Here is a 20626-nt window from a genome sequence, read left to right as displayed (position 1 = left end):
GAATAATGGAGCGTGCAAAAGCCCCAATGAAAGCCATAGTTATTGTTAAGCAATGCAATGGATTAATTATTAATTTGGAAAGGCTGTTTATTTGGTTAGATGATCAAAATCAGTGTAATATGTCTATTAGCATTACTAATGCAAGAAAAGACTTGAAGCCCTTTTCAGTGATTTAAAAGCTGCATGTGTAGGAAGTAAAGGAGATAGTAATTTAATTTTTTTCTGAGTATGGGTTGTTTTAATCATTTCAAAGTGAAGACAGACTTCTAAAATGTGCAAGATGAAGTCGCAAGTGCTACAAGTGAATTTACTGCAATTTTGAAAAAAAAATAGTCGAGGGAGGTTATTTGTCAAATCAAATATTTAATGTAGACAGGACTGGCTTATTTTGGAAAGAATGTTTGAATGGACATTTAGAAAGATGGATGTGCACTAGGACATAAGGCTTCAAAGCACAGGCTAACATTATTGCTTGGAAGTAACACATTTGGGTATTTCAAGCTCAAGTCTTTGGCAGTTTATCGTGTCCTAAATCTGAGGGCACTTTGCTAAATCATTAAGGTACCTCTTCCTGTTATTTGGAAGGCAAATGCAAAGGATTTGGTTACAACCGCCATCTTTGAAGATTGGTTCTTGAACTATTTTGTCCCTGCTGTTTAATGTTATTGCTTAAAAAAAAAAAAAATCCTTTCAAGATTCTCCTTGTGTTTTACAACACACCCAGACATTCAAGCACATTGGTGTGAAGGTCATCTAAAGGTCGAATTGTTACCCCTCAAACCACATCACTGCTTCACCCAATGGATTAAGGAGTCACCAGAGCTTCCATAAGGACTGTTATTTATTGGGTACTTTCTCACAATCAGTTAGGACAACTCAAGCTGATGTGATGGGATTAAGGGTGTTTTGGTGGAATTATAACTATGTTGCCATCAAAAATACTGCTAAATCCTGGGATGAAGTGAAGCAGTCAGATGTGAAAGAAGTGCGAAGTGACAAGCTTTTCAAGGGTTTATAGCTTACGATAGTGCTGAATCCAGGCACGATGTGGTTGATATTAGTAATCAACTACACTTAGACATCTGTGAAATTGATATTGTAGAAGTGCTAAACTCCATCCATCCATCCATTTTCCAACCCGCTGAATCCGAACACAGGGTCACGGGGGTCTGCTGGAGCCAATCCCAGCCAACACAGGGCACAAGGCAGGAACCAATCCTGGGCAGGGTGCCAACCCACTGCAGGTGCTAAACTCCCATGCTGAAAAACTGGCCAATGAAGACCTTATAGAACTGCATTAGCTGATAATAGCATGTGAGGATGAAGGCTGGTACCAAAAAAGAAAAACTCCAGACATGAAAAAAATGTTTTTGACAAAGCAGTTAGCTTAGACTTTTGTTTCATTCAGACGGATATGGCAAAGTTAGAAGAGCAAGATCCTAATACAGAGAGGTTCATCATAGTTTTTCATAGTTACCAAGGGCCTCGGCTACAAGAAGGCCATTTATGACAAGTAAAGGAATAACTCTAAAACAAAATCTTCCTTGATGCCAACTTCAAGAAATTGACTCCAGTTGTGACCTCCATCCTCTCCAGCAGCAGAATCAAGCACAGGCTCTCCTGTATTAGGTCCTTCCTCTCCAATACCAAGCCCATCATCTTCAGCACTTTTTGCCATCATTTTCTCCTGTATCATTGTTATTAATATTGTATTGTTTCCTCACAAATGCCTGTTCTGGTATGCAAGACATCAAAATACCAACACACTCACATTCATTCTCTCTCTCTCTCTCTCCAGTAAGTACCATATTATTTTTTTTACTGTATTATATAAACACTTTCAAATACACCAAATTACCTTAAGTGTTTAACATGCTTAGAAAAGTAAAATATATACTAAAACAAGCATTTGACTTATTTTTCACTAAATAAGAACCCTATGTACCTGTTCTGACTTACCTACAAACCTTACCTACTTACATTTAAAGACAGACTTGGGAACAGATCTCATTTGTCACTTGCGGTGAGCCTGTACTGTTCAAATTGGAATAGCAATGCTCAGAAAACGAACACAGATAGAACATGAAGCTTTTCTGACAGAAGCTTGTGCGTAACTGTGCATAACAATGAGCTGTCACATAAGCATTTTATTACTTTTATGAATGACCATTCATAGAGAACTACAAATCCACAGAATGCTGTGTATCTTAGCTATCCAGTGTTAATATGCCTTTCTCAAAATGTGGCTCAACATAGGTAGGATTTTTAATAAAGGTGGATTCACTCAGTTGTGATGCACTGCTCACCGTGGCATACGTGTGTGTAATTTGCATTTTGTACTAATGAAAGAGCAAACAATATTAAAACTTAACATTTTTTTTAAAAGATACACTTTGGCATATAAACATGCCATTGTTGCTTTTGATTGATTTTGTGGGGTTTATTGCAACATACTCGTAAAACTTTGAAATATGCTGGAACTTTGTTAATGGGACACCTTGTGCATAAATGGTTACTCATATGTCTTTACTATGTAGATGCAGATTCTTGAGTGGGGATCTGTGCCCTTAAGCAAGGATTCAGATTTTTATCATTTTTGTTTGTTTTTCTGGGCTTGAAGCTATATAAACTTGCAAGCTTGCGACAGTGGAAGGACACAAGTGGAAACTTTGGAGTTTACACTCCTGGTTAATAGTAAAGGTCAGGTTGAGTTCTGTGGTGCTCATCAAGGAAGAGGTGTGCCACAGAAGGTCTGAGTGGGCTTCTACACATTTTGCCAGTAGGATTAATTCTTGATCATATTTTTGAAGCAGTTTCCTGATGGGAAAATTCCTGTTTTACTTTCAAACTTCAGGTAACATACCAGTACATGTGGATCACATCACCTTGCTGACAGTAAAAGACTTTATAACTGAGTATATAGTGTCTGTTGGAGGATTTTGTGGTCTTGCGTGTCTTTTGTTTGTAAATAGTTGTACGGGTAATGTGTGTGCATGTTGGTTTTGGCAATGTTTTTTGGTGGCATTTACAATGGAAGTATGCTTCAAAAAAATCTCTATTACCAAAGCATATTGCTTCAGTCATTGGGCATATCTGTTAGTGTCTCCAACTCCCCCAAAAAATGTACATTTGTTACTCATTTTTAATCATTCAGATCAGAATGGTAAGTAATGCATTAAAATGCAACATCCACAGGGCTTGAATTTAATTTCTTTTAAATCTCACATGGATTATTTTAATAAAGCAGGAAGGCAAAAAAGACTTTCAGCAAGTGAGATTTGATGGGAAGACTGTTTTTTAATACAGCATTCCTTCTCTGATTGCAATGGATATGTCTACAGGTGTCCATTTAAACCATCTATCCATTATCTAACAGGATTGTGTTCGGGGTTGTGGGGAACAGTTGTCTATTCCATCTCCACCTGGCACAAGAAAGGAACAAATCTGTGTGCTGTAACATTCAAATTTATTCCGGGATGCTAGATGATATTTTGGAGAGTGTTACTAATAAACAATTATACAAAACTTATCGGATGTCACCCAAACTACTGCAATCTTTGCTCTTTTTTTTTGAGACTTTCGAATTTTCCTACTTTATCTCTAACCTGCTCTGCATATGTATCACGGGACTTGCTTCCAAAGAATGTAAGTATGACGTGACTTGACCGTCTCGCGGTACGTGAAAGTATCTGCCTCTCTCTTCAAAAGATCACGTCTTGTCGCAGGAAGAAGTCTTGTCTCGTCACATAATAGAGATAGATAGATATATAGTATCAACTGTATATTGTCTTGCCAATATTCTTTTAGTCCTTTTCAGTTTTGAATCATTAAATCGATTTTTTGAGGTTGATGTTTCTTGTCCTTTCAGGAAACAGACTCTGGGGCAGGGATCCTGGAGGAGCCTGAATTAACCTTAGTAAGCCTTGATGAAACCATCCTGCTGGAACAGAATAGCCTTCAAGCAGAAAATGCAAAAGACAATGGCAGTATACCCGGAAATCTAAGCAAGGGGTCTCGGTTGGTGCATTCACCTAAGGTATACAGCAGGATAACCTTATTTCATATGTTTAGCAACAAGAATCTTCATTACTAATGAAATGCTAACTGATTTTTTTTCCTGCTATTTGGCACTTTTAGTCATAATAAATTTTTTAGTAAAAAATATTCTTTCAGCTACTTTTCAGATTCCCTGTAGAAGTTACTTTTTGCTTCATATGGCAACATGTTTATATTTATATTATCTGAGAGAAGAAATACTTTCTAGTATTTTATAAAATATGCATGATATTTTTTATCAGCTTCCATTTATGTTCCATGGGTTCTTATTGAAAACATTAATGCAGTAGCTAGCACTTACTATACTTCATCACCTGTAGAAGTTTAAAAATGTATACAGGTAGTCCTTGACTTACTGACGAGTGCATCTTACAACAAATTGACTTACGGCTGCTACCGTGTCTCCCGGACATACAACAGTTTTTGTCACGCCAGCTCCATATGCCGTGACTCATTCATCTTGATCTCAATTCATTATTTGCAGCATTTTCAACCTAGTTCAGATAAATTTCTCTTACAGTTACAGGAAAAAAAAGACAATTCATCTTGACACAAAAATGAATGGGATCAAGAAGTATGAGGGAGGAAAGAAATAGAATGTGATCGCATGTGACTTTAAATTATCCCATCGTAACAGGAGTTCACCACACGTGTTATACTGCTATGCGCTGGCTTTGAATCCAGTTAACCTCTGAAGCTTCTGGATTATCACTCAAGACATGTCGCTTTATGCAAACTGCCACGAAGTGGTAATGAAACCACACTGAACTCCTTTATCTGTTAATGTTTATTATTAACAGGCTGAAATATTAAAGCAGAAAATATATGAATGCTCAAACTCTGCCGGTACAATTCCTCCTCTCACAGTTAACACAGTGAACACTGGGTGAGGCTCACACTGATGATGTAACATAACCCAGACAAAGAGAGGATTCGTGAAGCTATTAAAGCTGTGGCACCCATGCAACCAAAAGTAATAACAAAATACAGTATTAAAAAAAAATTACATGAAAAAAGAGAATCTACACAATGTGCTAAGAATGATGGTAAAAAGGAATATAAAACAAACAATATGACTTAAGGTACTTATGCAGTACTCTATATACGGTAAGGTGTGAATACATATACCAGTCTATCTTATGTCCAGATTGAATTACGACCAGTCCTTGGAACCAAATGTGGTCCTAAGTAGCTGACTATACAGGATCCTGTCACTGTGGTAAAATGTGATCATGGTCCTTGGTGGTGTGTTAGTTTTAATTAAAAATAGTAGTGCATGGTGTCGGCGTATGTGCTTGTCATAGGGTGGATGAGCGGCCCCAGAGTGTTGATGACATAATTGGTGGAGCATGCTTTCACGCACAGATGCGTGCAGGTTGGCCAACTCCCTCCTTAGCACTCTCTGGAGTACATGATTGGGCACCTGTGCCCACTGAAGTATAAAAGATGGTTGAGCAGAGAGAGAGAGAAGTAATGTGTTGATGGGGTTGGGGTAGGGGGGTTAGGGAAGCTGAAGTTAAAGTGAAGAAGGTATCTGAATCAGTGGCATGTAGATGTAAGACTGTGGAGGCAAGTGGTCGGGAGATGGCTCCAGAGGAGCAAGCAGACAGCACTCAAGAGGCTGGGTCACTTTTGTTGAATGCCATGGGGCTGGATCTGGTTCAAGGGTGTACTGTATGTGTTGGCAAACATCCTTCCTGATTGAGCAGACACCTGTCTGGTAAGCAGCAGAGACATGATTTAAGTGGTGCATGTCATGGCTCATTGTAGGTTTTAGAGAAGATTCTATCTGTGTTTAAATCTTGAGGATTTAACTATTTGGATTATTTGATGACTGTTGCCACTGGTGGAGGTTAAAAACAAACATTTTTTGATTTCCTTGAACATTTTGTTAATAAAAGGCATAATGCTTGTTTGCACCTTACTCTTAATTGTTTGCTCTTGCTTGTGTCCACTGTGTTTTAAAATTTGCATTATTTATAATGCTGTCACTGTAACCATAATGACACACATGTGAACTTCCGTTTATTTGTACAAAAAAATTTTAAATCAATTTTAATGCATTAACCCCCCAACCACTCCTCCTTGCTGATCTTATGGATGAAACCACTTAACAAGGCAATTATTTAAAGAGTCTATATGGTATGGATGTTTCGTTGTCCTGTTACAGAAAACTGTCATTGCATTTGTGGTCCAAAAAAACACACAAACTAACTGCTGTATAATGTTTTGCTCAAAGCTCGTTTTAAATTATCTACCAAAAAATATTTTTTTATGTTACTTACTCCAAGTAATTTGTAGTGATTTCGAGGGAAGACTTTTAATCTCATCATTTCATGCTGTATGGAGAGAAGGTTTATGGTATAATAGAAGCCAGTTGTGACCAGTGCTGAACATCCGCAAACAATGTGAAAAATATCCATAGGAAAAAAGTAATCCACATGTTCGTTATCCAGCTGTGTGCTGAAAATATGCAGAACACTTGCTTTTTTTGTGTTTACTCCAGAAATAAAAAAAAAAGGTTAATCCATGTTATAAACAGGAAACTAAATGCTTTTTTGAATTGAAGACATGCCTCGCCTCCTCATTCCTTGGTTAAGAGTCCTGTCTAAAGGTTCATGGGAATGACTTTTTGAATTAGTTTTTTGTTTATAATGTGTACTGATTATTCTGGAAACATAGCATTATTTTAATAAAACAACATACACTTTGCTTGTTTTATGTATAGAACTGGATAACCAACATGTAGATAATGTGATACGAGTGATGTGATATTTATTTTTTTCTTTTTATATGGATGTTTTTCACATAGCCTTGGTCTCCATCGGCTTCTATTGTAAACATTTTTTCTCTCTATTCTCGATGAAAACATGGAATTAAATTTTTTTCTTGACCATCACTACAAACTATGTAATTTTTTGGATGGCTTATTCCATTAAACATTTAAAGCCCATATTATGCCACTGTTAGTAAATATTTTATATCTTTGTTTTATAGGAAACTTCAGCAGATTTGCCTGCAGAAATAAAGGATTCTGCCCACACTGTATCTGAGGCCGTGACTAGTTTGTCTAGCACAAATGAAAAAACATCGTCTGCTGAAGGTAGAAAAACCTGTCCTTTTTTTTCCTCCGTTTACATGCTTGCAGATTTCCAAGGCTTCACCCATAAACCTCAAACTCCCTTTGATTAGCATTAGTGCTGTTGATTTTGTGAAGGACTGCAAAAACACAAGAATGATTGGCTCTATGGCACCACGCATCACAATTCTGCATTCAAAGAGTGATGTAATACAACCTCAGGCAAAAATTTTGGAGGATGATCATTCAGCTGCTTTACTTTGTTGCAAATAATTAAATCACAGATAAGAGACAGGTATTTTATTTAACAGCTTAACATTCTGGCATGATAAAACATTCTCCAGAAAAATTAATTGAAATTGTTGTAGTGGCACATTTTTTTGTTCAGACTAAGTTCATGAAAAAATGATGGAATTACGCAACGATGAGGAAAAAGATTATTGAATCGTTAACCCAAAAAATTACAATTAGTACTTTGTTGCACCTCCTCTGACATTTATGACAGCTTCAATTCTTTCAGGCATGGAGTTCACTAATATTTCTTTATTAATCTGGTTCCAACTTTCTTATAGAGCAGTTAACAGATAAGCTTTGAAGGGTGGAGCATTGTCATAAACCTCCACTATAAATTTTTCAATCGGATTATAATCTGGACTGTTTGCTGGCCATATCATTCAGTTGATATGCCTTTTTTGAAGAAGAGTTTTAATGCTCTTTGCTCTGTGGCAAGATGCATTATCGTACTGAAAAATGAGTTCTTCACCAAACCTACTTTCAATTGATGGAATGAGAAAAGTGTCCAAAATTTCAATGTATACCTGTGCATTCACTAGAGGTAATGATTTGACATCTCTCCTGGTCCTTTACCAGACATGCAACCCCATTATCATTGAGTGTTGAAATGTGCTTGTTTTCTTTAGTTAGTCATCTTTATATGTTTCATTGGAAACTTTTCCATTTTGTTTGTACTTGCTCCAAATTTTAGACAAAGCTGACAGGGAACAACCAACATCTTTTGCCACACTCTATGTTGAATTACCTTTTGTAGGAGTTTTATAATCCTTTCCATTGTTTCAGCTGACAGTTCTCTTGTTGGGTCCATGATTCCAGTCAGTTAGCCAGGTGCAACGGCTCATTAAGGACTGCAAGCATTCTCTTAACTGCAGACTAATTGTCCTGTTTAAACTTGTGCAGGTATTTGTTTTAGAAATCAAAATCGCCAGGGGCCTCATGCATAATGCCGCGCGTAGAATTTGCACTATAACATGACGTAAGCACAAAATCGGAAATATGCTTATGCACAAAAAAATCCAGATGCATAAATCTGTGCAAACGCCAACTTCCACGTTCTTCCACTCCATAAATCCCGGTCAGCGTGAAAAGTAACGCACGTGCCTTCTGTTGCGCACCAACTCCTCCCAGAATTATGTCTCTTTGAATATGCAAATCAATATAAATAGACCTTAAGCTCAGCCTTCTGTGAAAAGGCAATGGCAAAAGCAAGAGGGAAAATAGAAGAATTTCAGAGAATACCAAGTGGAGGCAAGGAGAAACTTAATATTTGTTGGTTTAAACAGTGGTATAAACAACAAAAGGAAGTTGATCAAGTGACATAGCGTGTCGAATAAACTCGAAAGCTCAAGTTCACAAAGTCGCACAGTACCCGAAATAAAAAAGAAGTTGTCACATATCAAAGTCGCCGTGAAAAGGTGAGTCTTAGCCCTCCATCTGAGTGTCATATGAAAGCTTATTAGGGTACAGAGAAAAAAAAAAGGCACACAGTGGGGGAAAAAGCATGAAATGCCAACTTTAATCTCTAAATTTCCACTTTAATTACGTAGTTTATTTTGTCATTAAAGTAAAACATCATAAACTTCATCTTAAAATCATTTAATATACTAGTTTCTCAATCCCATCGTAACTAAAGTGGCACGTTAAATTCTTTTTGTATTTGATCTTCTATGTGCTCTATGTGTGTGAATCACTATGTGCTTCCAGGCTTTCTCTTCCTCCGACAGCACACAGAATCCATTACATTCATAATATTACAGCTCTCTGAAAAATTAAAATAGTGAGATGTATACGTGATATTTTCATGATGATAGGAATTGAAGCATGTTATTAAACATGGGAACACGGTGGCGCAGTGATTCATGTCTCACGCAGGATGCTTGCTGCGCCGTGTGCGACCTTCGATGAAATAATTTACTGCAGCAGTACTGTCTTTCAAACATACTAACCTCCAATTCCTATCCTTACTTTTCTTTCTCCAAATAGCCAATCACCACACAATCCGCTCTGTAATAGATGTTAAGCCACTTGTAAGCTTAGAACGCAGATTCTTCAGAACTTTTAAGGAACATCGAAATATCTTCGTAGTACGTGTTTAATTATTCTGTCCATCTATTCTTCCAGTGTTGCGTCAGCACCAGCAAGAATACAGCGCGAGGCAGGAACAATCTGTAAACTAGCTAGCGCTGCGGCACTGTGTAGTTAGTTTTTTCTGTATAGTATAATAAACATATTTTGCTGCATTTCATCTTAAAAATATCATCATCATCATATGTAAATACGTGCTTAATAAAGTGGCTCAGGTTGTGCAATATTATAACTGTATCACATGTTTACATTGAGGTAATTGTACTTATAAGTACAAACAGTTCTACAAGGAGCACTTGATGGACTCATTGAGTGCATTTAGAGTTCTTGGGATGAAACTTTTTCTGAACTGTGAGGTCCGTACAGGAAAGACTCTGAAGCGTTTGTCATATGAGAGCAGTTCAATAGACCGCACAGCTGAGGCAGCGTGTGCTTGATAGTGTATACCGATAATTCTCTTTCCGATCAGCTGCTGTAGAGCTGTGATTCACACTCGGATACAGTGATATAACTACTCCGAGTGGTACAGTGAGAGTAATATGGAAAAAGATGATCTGACGCTAAAGCAGTTATGGTATTTGGAATAGTTTGACCATTCTATGCACCATTATATTGTTACAGGTTAATTACAATCGAATACATTAAACTAATAAACAATATGCAGTTAATTTCAGTGTATGTGGATCAAAAAAATGAAAGGATAACCACACTGGAACAGTAACACTGCTTTGACGCTGGGTGCCGCCAGTCTGCAAAACCGAGCGAAGAACTTGCGTACGACAGGGTACGCATACTGTGGAAATGTGCGTCGCTTTACGCCAAGTTAGTTTTATACATCATGATTTGAACATGGAAACGTTCTTACGCAACATTTTTGTGTGTATGCACCGTTTATACATGAGGCCCCAGGTGATTCCATAATTTTTCCTCTCCTTTTTTTTTTTTTTTTTTTGCAACAGCGTTAAACAGCCTAATGAACATCCTTCAAGAGTAGTGATTCCATAATTTTTGCCAGAGTGTTGTATCACTGATGATGGATGTATGCATGGTTGATTTTAGGTATCTATTAGGCTGACTAATGTTACCTGAAAAGTTGGAAAATTATGATAGTGGTTCTCAGGGTGTGGATCCAAATTGCGAGTCAGGTTCCAAAAGGTGACCATTAAATCTGAGCAAAGGGATTTTTAAATTGCTCCGTTACATCAGTGTTTTATATTTACATCAGCATTTACTTACAACGCTGAGGGTCCTTTCCAGCATCCATGTGAAAGAAGCCTAAAACTATTGCCATGATATTAACTCTCTGAATTTGTTGCTAATGGTAAGTTTTTCATTAGTGTATGCTCATGTGGAGAAATTTCCCAATGATCTAACAGGATTAGTGAGCAAGAACAAGTGAAAATGTTATTGAATAAATGGAAAACAGTACAGCTTGCCTCCTTCCATTTTTTTTTTTTTTTTTTTTTTTTTTTTTTTTTTTTTTTTTTTAAATATACAAAGGCACCTGCCCTTGTTCACATTCCACTTTACCATAATTCTTTTAGTAAACTGTACTGTAGTATGTTACAGGTAGTATATGCACATTCCATGCCATACACTAGAGCTGGGCTTCAGAGGTTCGATCCCGGAGAGCCTTAGAAGTAAATATAGATCAGCCTACATTTTTGTAATTCTGGTTAACTTGCTTGTTAAGATTCTCTACCATCAGTTGTTTCCTTTAATGTTTTTGATGATGTGTCCCTGAAAGGTGTTCGTTTTAGGTTTAGTGGAACAAAAGAAAATAGGGGCATGTGTACCTATCAGATTTTATTGTGCGCAAATGCTAAGAAAAATAATGAATGCAGTCTTTCAAAAAATAAAGTAAAATTTTAAGTCAGTGTTGACTAGCAAATCCCCAAACTCCCAGTTCTAAAGGAGCCCCTAAAATGCACTTTGTGACCGTATCCTCTCAGCTCATCCATATGCTTCCTCCATTAACTCCTTCACTTGGTGCCCAAACTGTTTGTTTTTCTGTTTTTAATTGGAGTCCTTCTTAACTAAGCAAGCTGTTTTCTCCCCATCTTCTGTGCTTTGGGGTTGATTCACATATTACAAATCTGGGTTTGTTTTTTTTTGTTTGTTTTTGTTTTTTTTTTAATTGGAATACAGAAAGCATTTATGTATGTCACTTCAGATTAATTTAGTGATCTCTTTTTTTCATCATCATGGCCAAGATTTTCATTCTGCTTTTCCTGGTGTGGTTGTTTAGGCCATCACTTACTAATGAGCACACTGTCTATAACTTGCAGCCTTTCAGTATCATTTGATCTGGTTTCTCCTCTGCTGTTTGGTAATTGTCGTTCAATTAAGAAATCAAATCTACATAAATGAATTGACTTAATAGTAAAAGGGCAACTACTTAAAAATTTTGCAAAATGCAAACATATTTAAATGTCCTACTAAAGTAAATTTCAAAATTGTTTTTCTGAATGAAGAATTAGAGATGGAGAAAGACCTGCTAATAAAATGAGTCTATTATTGTAGTTGGACCATAAACCTGCAGCCACAGTGGACACTCAGGAATGAACTGAAGAAAATGTGATCCTACTTTGTTTTTTTTCCTCTCTCTCGCCTTATGCAATTTCTTGTATTTGGAATTTCACATACCCCTTGGGATCAGAGCGCAGGGTCAGCCATTGTACAGCACCCCTAGAGCAATTACAGGTTAAGGGTCTTGCTCAAGGGCCCAGCAATGTAGTATTTCTTTTGGCAGTAATGGGGATTTGATCTGGCAACCCTCCGGATACCACCGCAGATCCTTCGCCTCAGAGCCACCACTCCGTGTATGCTCATCATGAAGTATCATCTTTCCATATATGTTATTAAACAAATGGAAAAAGTGAAAGTCTGATAATTACTGATCTGTACTGAGTTTACAAATCATTTGGATGATATTCTTAGAAAAGACACATGAGTGGCAGAGTGAAAGCACTAACAAGCTATAACAGTTGATAAATTCCTTATCTGGAGGGATTGGCTTCTAATTAAGCAGCAGCCTCTGCAGATCTCCAGGACCAAACTTTATGACCCCAGCACTACAGGAACAGATTTTGCTTCAGTGCTGTTCCTTTCTGTTTAAATGTGTAAAGCGCTATGAGTAAGTTAGGAAAGCACCATTTAAATGTAGTAATTATTATTGGGATCATTCCCTCATTCTCTAGTTTGATACTTCTTCAGCATAACCAGTATTGGTCACTCTGCAGGTCTCTCGTTTAAATTCACTTAAATTTCATTCTGCAGAGCTCATTATTGTAGCCACTGTAACCCTTTAATTCCACCCTGCCTGTGACATACTGCTTCTGCTGCATCTCTGATGGCCAGCTGCCTGCTATTATTGACATGGTTTTATTAGGTATTGGTGGCTGAATCTGGGATCTTGAAAGGCAAATTCAGCAATTGACTGGTATGTTCATATTTTCACCTAAAATTACTTGTTGCTTCTTTTTTTTTTAATGAAAATTAAACAGAGTATTGTATGCAATGCTGAGTTTATTAATGAGCTCAGTTTTGTTACTTTCACAATATCGAAAAGATAAAATTTAATTTTGTATATTTTTCGTAAAATGCCTCTGGGTTTCAGTCATTGGGGGCCTACCTTGACAGTAAGTTGAATGAGTTGTTGCGGTCATTTGCTAAACAAAGTGTGTTCATTCAGATAAAGAGAAGAGTAAATCAATTCTATTGAATATATCAGTTTCCTTTATTATATCTTGCCTTCATCTTAATTCAGTGTGAGAAAATCAGAATATTACAGCTGTTCACAATTATGTGTGCATTGTCTATGCATGGAAGTGTGTGTGTGTCTGTCCGGCCCGGAAATGAGAGGTGGAGTCGGGGTAAGGGCTCCACCTCTGAGGAAACAGAAGCTCACTTAAGGAAATACACAAGTGAGGCAAGCACGTCGGCAAAACGAAACTTTGGAAGAACCGGACACTTTCTTAGCCGCTTAATACACAAGCAAGGCAAGCACATCGGCAAAACGGTATCCTTTTTACTTTTTCCTCCCACCACTAATACACAAGTGAGGTGATAACGTCGGCAAAACTTCCTTGGAGAGAGATGTCAATTACCTGACATGTCTACATTTCAGTTTTTTCTGACAATTTCAATAGTTTATAGGACCCTAGGCTTTTTACAGCATGGGTTTACACAGCTAGTTTTTTTTTTTTTTATAATTGGACCACAGGCAAGTTAAATGATTTGCTCAAGTTCATACATTTGAGACACAGGCAGGAGCTGAGCCACAAGCCTTGTGGTTTAGTATGCAGTGCCTGAGCCACTATTGCATAATAGCTATTAGTGCTTGGAGGTATACCGGTTCATACCGAAAACCATTTTTTATTTTTGTTATGATATGGATTTTTCTTATACCACAATACCGGTTTAAATTGCCTAAATAATGTTCAGAACATGGCACAGCGGGAAACTGTTTAAGGGGGTACCCTTTTCACTTCTACACCGCTAAACACGCATGCAAAGGAGTACATGCATTAGTGGAGCTTTTGAGTGGTGAAAATGGACAGAGAACATTCCAAAACTGAAGCTGTAGCAGACGATACAGTTGAACATGATGACACAGAAGAACTTTTGCTGAAAAAAGGAGCCGTGTCTGTAGATATTTTGGCTTTAAAAGGTCGGATGTGGACCAAACAACTATTTATTGCAAATGCTGTAGAGCTAAAGTTGTCGCCAGAGGCGGCAACACAAGTAATTTGCTGTACCACCTTAGCCACACACATGCTTTGAAGTACCATGAATGTATGGAACTAAGACTGTCACCCTCCACGTCCTTATTTAAAACTGAAAAAGCTAGAGGACACTCGAGTCAGACGTCACTTGTAGACGCGTTTGCTAGAGATACTGCCTATGACAAAAAAAAGCAAGTGGTGGATCAAGATAACCAATGCCATTACAATCCATATAGCTGACGTGTCAGTCGACAGAGATTGTTAACATTAACAGAAAGTGTAGTTGGGTTACAAAATATATTTACTATTCATTCCTTTTCTAAGACCTGTTCAGTGCAATACAACTTTTGACAAGCACCTCTGGATATTTTACTAAGTCTAAATAGCTCTTTAGATGGTTGAAAATATGTTGTCAAAATTATAGTTTAAGTTGTTTGCAAAATTTGTTCAACAAAAAGTTTCTATATTTTGACTGCAACTGTCATGCAATGTGATTCCTTCTCTTCATTAGTGCCACCCCCTTGAAAACTATCACTTTATGGGACCATGCAAAACTGTAGTAATACTTGTGTGCACATTAAAATGTGTTTTTTTTTTTTTGGTTTTTTTTTTTGTACAATGTACAATTCTAATGACAGAGGTTATTCTTAGCCAGTCTACTGCAGTAATTGCAGTGGAAAACGTGGTTAACATCCACTCATGCATGGGGGAAAAAAATACTGTTGAATACCGTGAAACCAGTATAATTTTGAAAAATACCGTGATATAGAATTTTGTTCATACCGCCCAGCTCTAATAGCTATTATCTACTCCCTATGCGGGACTTGAACCACATGTTACTCCATTGTATGTTTTTTAAATATACTGTTCTCATGGTTTATTTTAAATTTTAAAGCAAAACTCTGTTTTGCTCTAATAAAATTAGGCTTAAGGTTAATTAAAAAGAGATCCTGGGAAGAGCTTAAACAAGGGAAAGTTTGGCCAGGTTGTGTAGAACGATTGTATATAATAAAGTATTCTATTAAGCATTTCTCATTCAACTAGTTTTCTGCCCATTTGCAAAGAAATCGGATGATAAATGGAGCTCATACCCATCCAACATGTTTAGCAAATACGTTTTTTCTGTTGCAAGTTGTCTCTGCTTTTGCAAGTAGCCAAAGTAAATGTGTTTTCACACAGTTTGTCCTAAACTCTGCATCATAATGCGCTTCCTTCCTATGTGTTTTTCTGTCTCCTGCTGTTTACTTTTAATGAGACCCCAGGAGAGAAAAAGCATTCCCAAGTCAATAATTACCCAGTGACAGGAATGCTTACTTTCAGACCTCTATTGATGTGGCTGGAGTTATGAACTGCCAGATTTTGACACTGGATTAGTTTGTGGCTTCAGCTATACTAACCTTCTTCATGAGCAAGCATTAATATATTGAGAGAGAAACTCCGTTGGCTTTTTTTGTGCTGCATAATTTGACATGTCTGTAGGAAGGATGACACAAACAACTGTTTATTTTCATATTAAAAATGCTCATTTTCCTTTTTAGCTGATTTGAATTCATTTCTTAATCCAACAGGAGGTACAAATAATGCAACATTTGTACATTGTCTGCTTTATCCGAAAATAAACCTTTTTTTTTTTTTTTTTTTTTTTGCTTTTCTGTTTAGTGAGGTTTTTAAACTCCCATTCGTCATCCATGAACCTTCAGGAGATGTTTCAACAGAAAAAAGCAGCAACATTGAGAAGATCAGCCCAAAGGGTTCAGGCTATCAAAAATAAAGACAGACCTTCAAAACCTCCAAATGTTATTAAAGATGTCCACTCTCAAAGAGAAGGCCAAGTTCAGTGTACTGGTAATCCATGTTTACCTAGGAATTATATATCCCAACATACATTTAAATTCAAAATCAGTGTTAATGTTTCTATTCAGAAATAATGGGTGGGTTGCATGTGGGTTAAAGTGGACCATTTTGCTTGCACTCCTAGAAGTGACACAAAAGCAAAAGTGTCAGAGGCAGTTGCAGCATAGCACTGCAACAGAGGCATAGTCTGTAAGTCATGTTTATGTATATGGTGGATTAAGGGTTTGTTCATATTCCTGTTATATCAATTATAAACTCATTTGCAAGGAAGTGGTATAAATCTTTTTATAAAGTATGCCCTATTTCTGCATCTCCCTTTAGCAGTCAAGCAAGTTGAGCTTGGAAAGTTTACTAAGGTTGGTGAAGTGAAAGTGAACACTCCAGAACAAAGAAAAGCTGCAGAGGCAGAAATGTATGAGCGGACTGAAAGGTGGGTACAAATTATGTTAGCCTTTCAGGATAATTTAATAATGGTGTAGTTTTATATATTACTAGCTGTTCTACCCGTCTTAAGACTAGTTGAAATCTAAATAATCAACGCTGAACTCGGTGTTAACCTTTCCAGTGCACCATGTAATGCACATGTCTGTTGTATACCATTTTGTATGGGATTTGTAACAGCAGCATTAATGTTTGTGATGCACCACCTTTTTGAATGACAGAGACATAGCAACTGAACAGGCACACAGAACCTTCATCTTTTTATTAAGCTGGATGTCCAAGTATTAACCAAGGATATTTTTGTAAGTATAGTTTAGGAATCCAAAGAATGACAGATTCTGACTTTTAGAAGTAGAAATGGTAGCACAGATTTGTTTGTGGTGTTACCCCCAATCCATTGTCAGCTTAGTTTCCATATCAAACCATGTTAATACAAGTCCTTAGAAATTAAATTAGGCTTTAGTGCATTTCTTTGCCCGTTTTACCAAAAAAGTTTGTTTTTTTTATTATAAGTCCACATTTGTAAGAACGATTTCTAAATGTTTTTTTTGTTTAGGAAATTTAGACTTTGTTTAACCTCTTTTTTAAGTATTTTTTAAAAACATGGGGAGGGTAATAAGATATCATTTTCAATTAGTTGCAGATGTCTCATTATATGACTTGCAGTCTAATCGAGTGTCAAACTTGACAACTGCAGTTACTGATCTCATTGCCTGAGCATTTCAGATTACATGACCAGAATTTGCAAGGAATATCACATTAGACTATGTGACAGTATTCCAGCGGAGTTTCACATTTCCAAAGAATCCTGAATTGGCCACTTTTTCTGACAGCCAGGCTTTGTAGGTTCAGCAAGTTGAGCTTCAGTCTGCACCATTTATGCTTTTCTTTATTTTTAAAGATGTTTAGATGTTTAAAACATACAACATAAGATATAGGACTCCTGTGGTTTTTTTTTTTTTTGTTTGTTTTTTTAATTCCTTATAGCTGTGTTATATGTCATTTTTACATCTTAGGTGAGCACTCAGTGATTGTCAGCTCTTGCGTGCACACAAACCTACCCCACAACTTTAGACCAAATCAAACCTGTTTTTTCTATTTTGTCAAGATAAATCACATACTGGTTGGGCCGAGTCAATGGGTATGTCAGACTTGCACGCTGTCACTCACACGGGAACACACCATAGCTGCCGCTGTCTCCCTAAGGTTATATAAATAAAGCATGTGACAGAAAAATCTTTGAAAAGTTGTATAATGTGACAGGGCCTTTAGTCATTTATCCTGTAATTCTCCCTACTTTAATTTTATATTGTAATTAAATTTTTTTTTTCAATTAATCTCAAGAAAAACTACATAAGGGATAATTAAACAAAAGCTTTTTTCTATTTTTGACATCAGTGACTCATTTGTAAATTGATTTTTAAAGTACAGCAGGCTTCAGATAAAAACTGAACATAATTTGTATGATTTTGGGTAATGCATCGCATATCTTGTCTATGCTTCTTATTTATAATCAGTTGAACCTAGGCATGGTTAGGGAGCTCATTAGGTTATTTTAAGAGCAAGAGTCCTTGATGTATATCTAATATGTCTGAAATGTGCTCAATTTATAGGTTGTATAATCAATTATGTGAAGTAAAACAGAAGAGAGACATGAAGATGCGGCAGGAAGCTTATGCTAAAAATCGTCAGAAGGCAAAGGAGTTTCAAAAAGTAGGTGTCCTGCTAGTATATGCCTGCATCACTGTATACAGTAGTTATACTTGGTTTACTGAATAATCCGTCAGATTAATATTCCACTGTGTGTGTGTATGTATGTATATAATATATATATATATATTATATATAATATATATATATATTATATATATATATATATATATATATATATAATGTGTGTGTGTGTATACAGTTAGGTCCATACATATTTGGACAGAGACAACTTTTTTCTAATTTTAGTTCTGTACATTACCACAATGAATTTTAAATGAAATAACTCAGATGCAGTTGAAGTGCAGACTTTCAGCTTTAATTCAGTGGGGTGAACAAAACGATTGCATAAAAATGTGAGGCAACTAAAGCATTTTTTTAACATAATCCCTTCATTTCAGGGGCTCAAAAGTAATTGGACAAATTAAATAACTGGAAATAAAATCATTTCTAACATTTGGTTGAAAACCCTTTGCTGGCAATGACAGCCTGAAGTCTTGAACTCATGGACATCACCAGATGCTGGGTTTCCTCCTTTTTAATGCTCTTCACAAGGTATATATATATATATATATATATATAATATATACCTTGTGAAGACTTACAGAAAACGTTTGACCTCTGTCATTGCCAACAAAGAGTATATAACAAAGTATTGAGATGAACTTTTGTTATTGACCAAGTACTTATTTTCCACCATAATTTGCAAATAAATTCTTTAAAAATCAGACAATGTGATTTTTCTGGATTTTTTTTCTCAGTTTGTCTCTCATAGTTGAGGTATACCTATGATGAATATTACAGGCCTCTCTCATCTTTTTAAGTGGGAGAACTTGCACAATTGGTGGCTGACTAAATACTTTTTTGCCCCACTGTGTGTATGCATGATGATATAAAGTAGGGTGATATCTGCAATAGAACAAAATACTTTTGCTAAAGCACAAAATGTTTAAAACAACTAAAGAAGCATTTTATTTTAAGCCCTGATGTGCATGAGGCCTCTGTTGTCTTATTTATTGAGATGTTATGCAGTCGTAAAAACCTTTGATAGTGCTGTATATATTACTGTATTATTTTTTTATTTTTATTTTTTTTACTCCAAACCTTTCATCTGTATGTGTGTTGTAGCTCTGAAATTGACAATATTTGGACAGTTATGCTTCTTCAGACTTTGTGAACGTTGTAGGCCATCCAGTTCCTTTGCATTGAGATTTGGCCTTCAGTTCCACACACTGTGTTCTTTCTACACCTGTTGCTTGATCCTCTCACTTGCTCTTGAGTCTGCAGTTCATCTCCAAAGAACACACTGCTTGCTTATACTTTTATGAGCAGTGCACAGTTACTTCTGAAGGATAGACTGTGCTTACTTAACAAAAAAATAAATCAGGAATTTATTAAAAATAGACTCATATGTTTGAAACGCTGCTTATTCACAATATCCAAGCAGTTTGTCTTTAACTGCTTATTTTCCTTTCTCCACAGAAAATTCTTCAGAAATGTAGAAACAAACAGAACCACAGTTGATGGCAGACACATTCAGGAAGAACTACTCCTTTTTTTTTTTTTCCTTTTTTATATTCATTATTTATTGGATTGTTTTGTAAATATTGGCTGGAGAAGTTGTTTTTTTCTCCTGTTTTAATCATCTTGACGTGAAAATAATTGCTAATAAATGTAAATATGTATAATGATAAACTGTGTTGCAGATTTATTTTAACTGGTTATGTGGGAGAGGAATGGTGTATTCAGATTTAGCTGTGATGATAGCTGTGATGCTAATATTGACTTGTTTGTGATACACAACACTTCAGAATATGGTGAAATGTACTAGTGTAAGATCTTGGAAACAACTTTATCAAGCCTTTCAAAATGCTACATGTCATTTTGTGCTAAGCGAGTATGGAATTACCTTTATGCGCCTTCAAATTTTATTACAGAAGAATTGGTGAAGGTGAAACTCTGACTCGTTTCACACAAGAGTGATGCCCCCTGCCTTTTCAACAAAGCAATAAATTGAGCTGAGTATTGTCAGATGGAAATTGGGTCTTGGCTGTGCTCTTAGTCAGACTGATATGACAGAGCAATATGTGTGCATTAAGCTTATGGTGAACAATGGCAATGGATGTTTACCCTTAATAGTCAAATGTCAGTGCCGGAGCTGGCCTGTAATATGAAGGCTTTAATACGACAGAGGTTCAGAAAGCTCCCTTACATTTTCCTTAATGTATTCTGCTTTGAAGGTTAACAAAATTGGTAAAAATAAATTGTGATCGCATCATTCCTTTTCCTATTTTGAAATCTCTGTATTTCATAAATCATTACATTTATGTGCATGACATAATGAGCCGAGTGTGCAGTGCAACATGTACAAAGAAACGTG

The 20626-nt window shown here is 36.4% G+C and overlaps 1 protein-coding gene across 4 annotated transcripts in view; it reads left to right on the top strand.

Moving 5' to 3' along the window:
* Positions 1-19930, top strand: part of cep295 (centrosomal protein 295) — a 117211-nt gene extending 97281 nt beyond the window's left edge. For all 4 annotated transcript variants that reach the window (XM_051927056.1, XM_051927054.1, XM_028800436.2 and 1 more), the window contains exons 28-33: positions 3869-4036; positions 7054-7159; positions 15901-16086; positions 16417-16525; positions 18150-18249; positions 19729-19930. In XM_051927056.1, the coding sequence (XP_051783016.1) occupies positions 3869-4036; positions 7054-7159; positions 15901-16086; positions 16417-16525; positions 18150-18249; positions 19729-19770 (711 nt within the window). In that variant the 3' untranslated portion in view covers positions 19771-19930. The remainder of the gene's footprint in view (positions 1-3868; positions 4037-7053; positions 7160-15900; positions 16087-16416; positions 16526-18149; positions 18250-19728) is intronic.
* The last annotated feature ends 696 nt before the right edge of the window (positions 19931-20626 follow it).

The sequence above is a fragment of the Erpetoichthys calabaricus genome, chromosome 4 (genome assembly GCF_900747795.2).
Source record: "Erpetoichthys calabaricus chromosome 4, fErpCal1.3, whole genome shotgun sequence".
NCBI lineage: Eukaryota > Metazoa > Chordata > Cladistia > Polypteriformes > Polypteridae > Erpetoichthys > Erpetoichthys calabaricus.
This window is presented reverse-complemented; position numbering and strand designations above follow the sequence as displayed.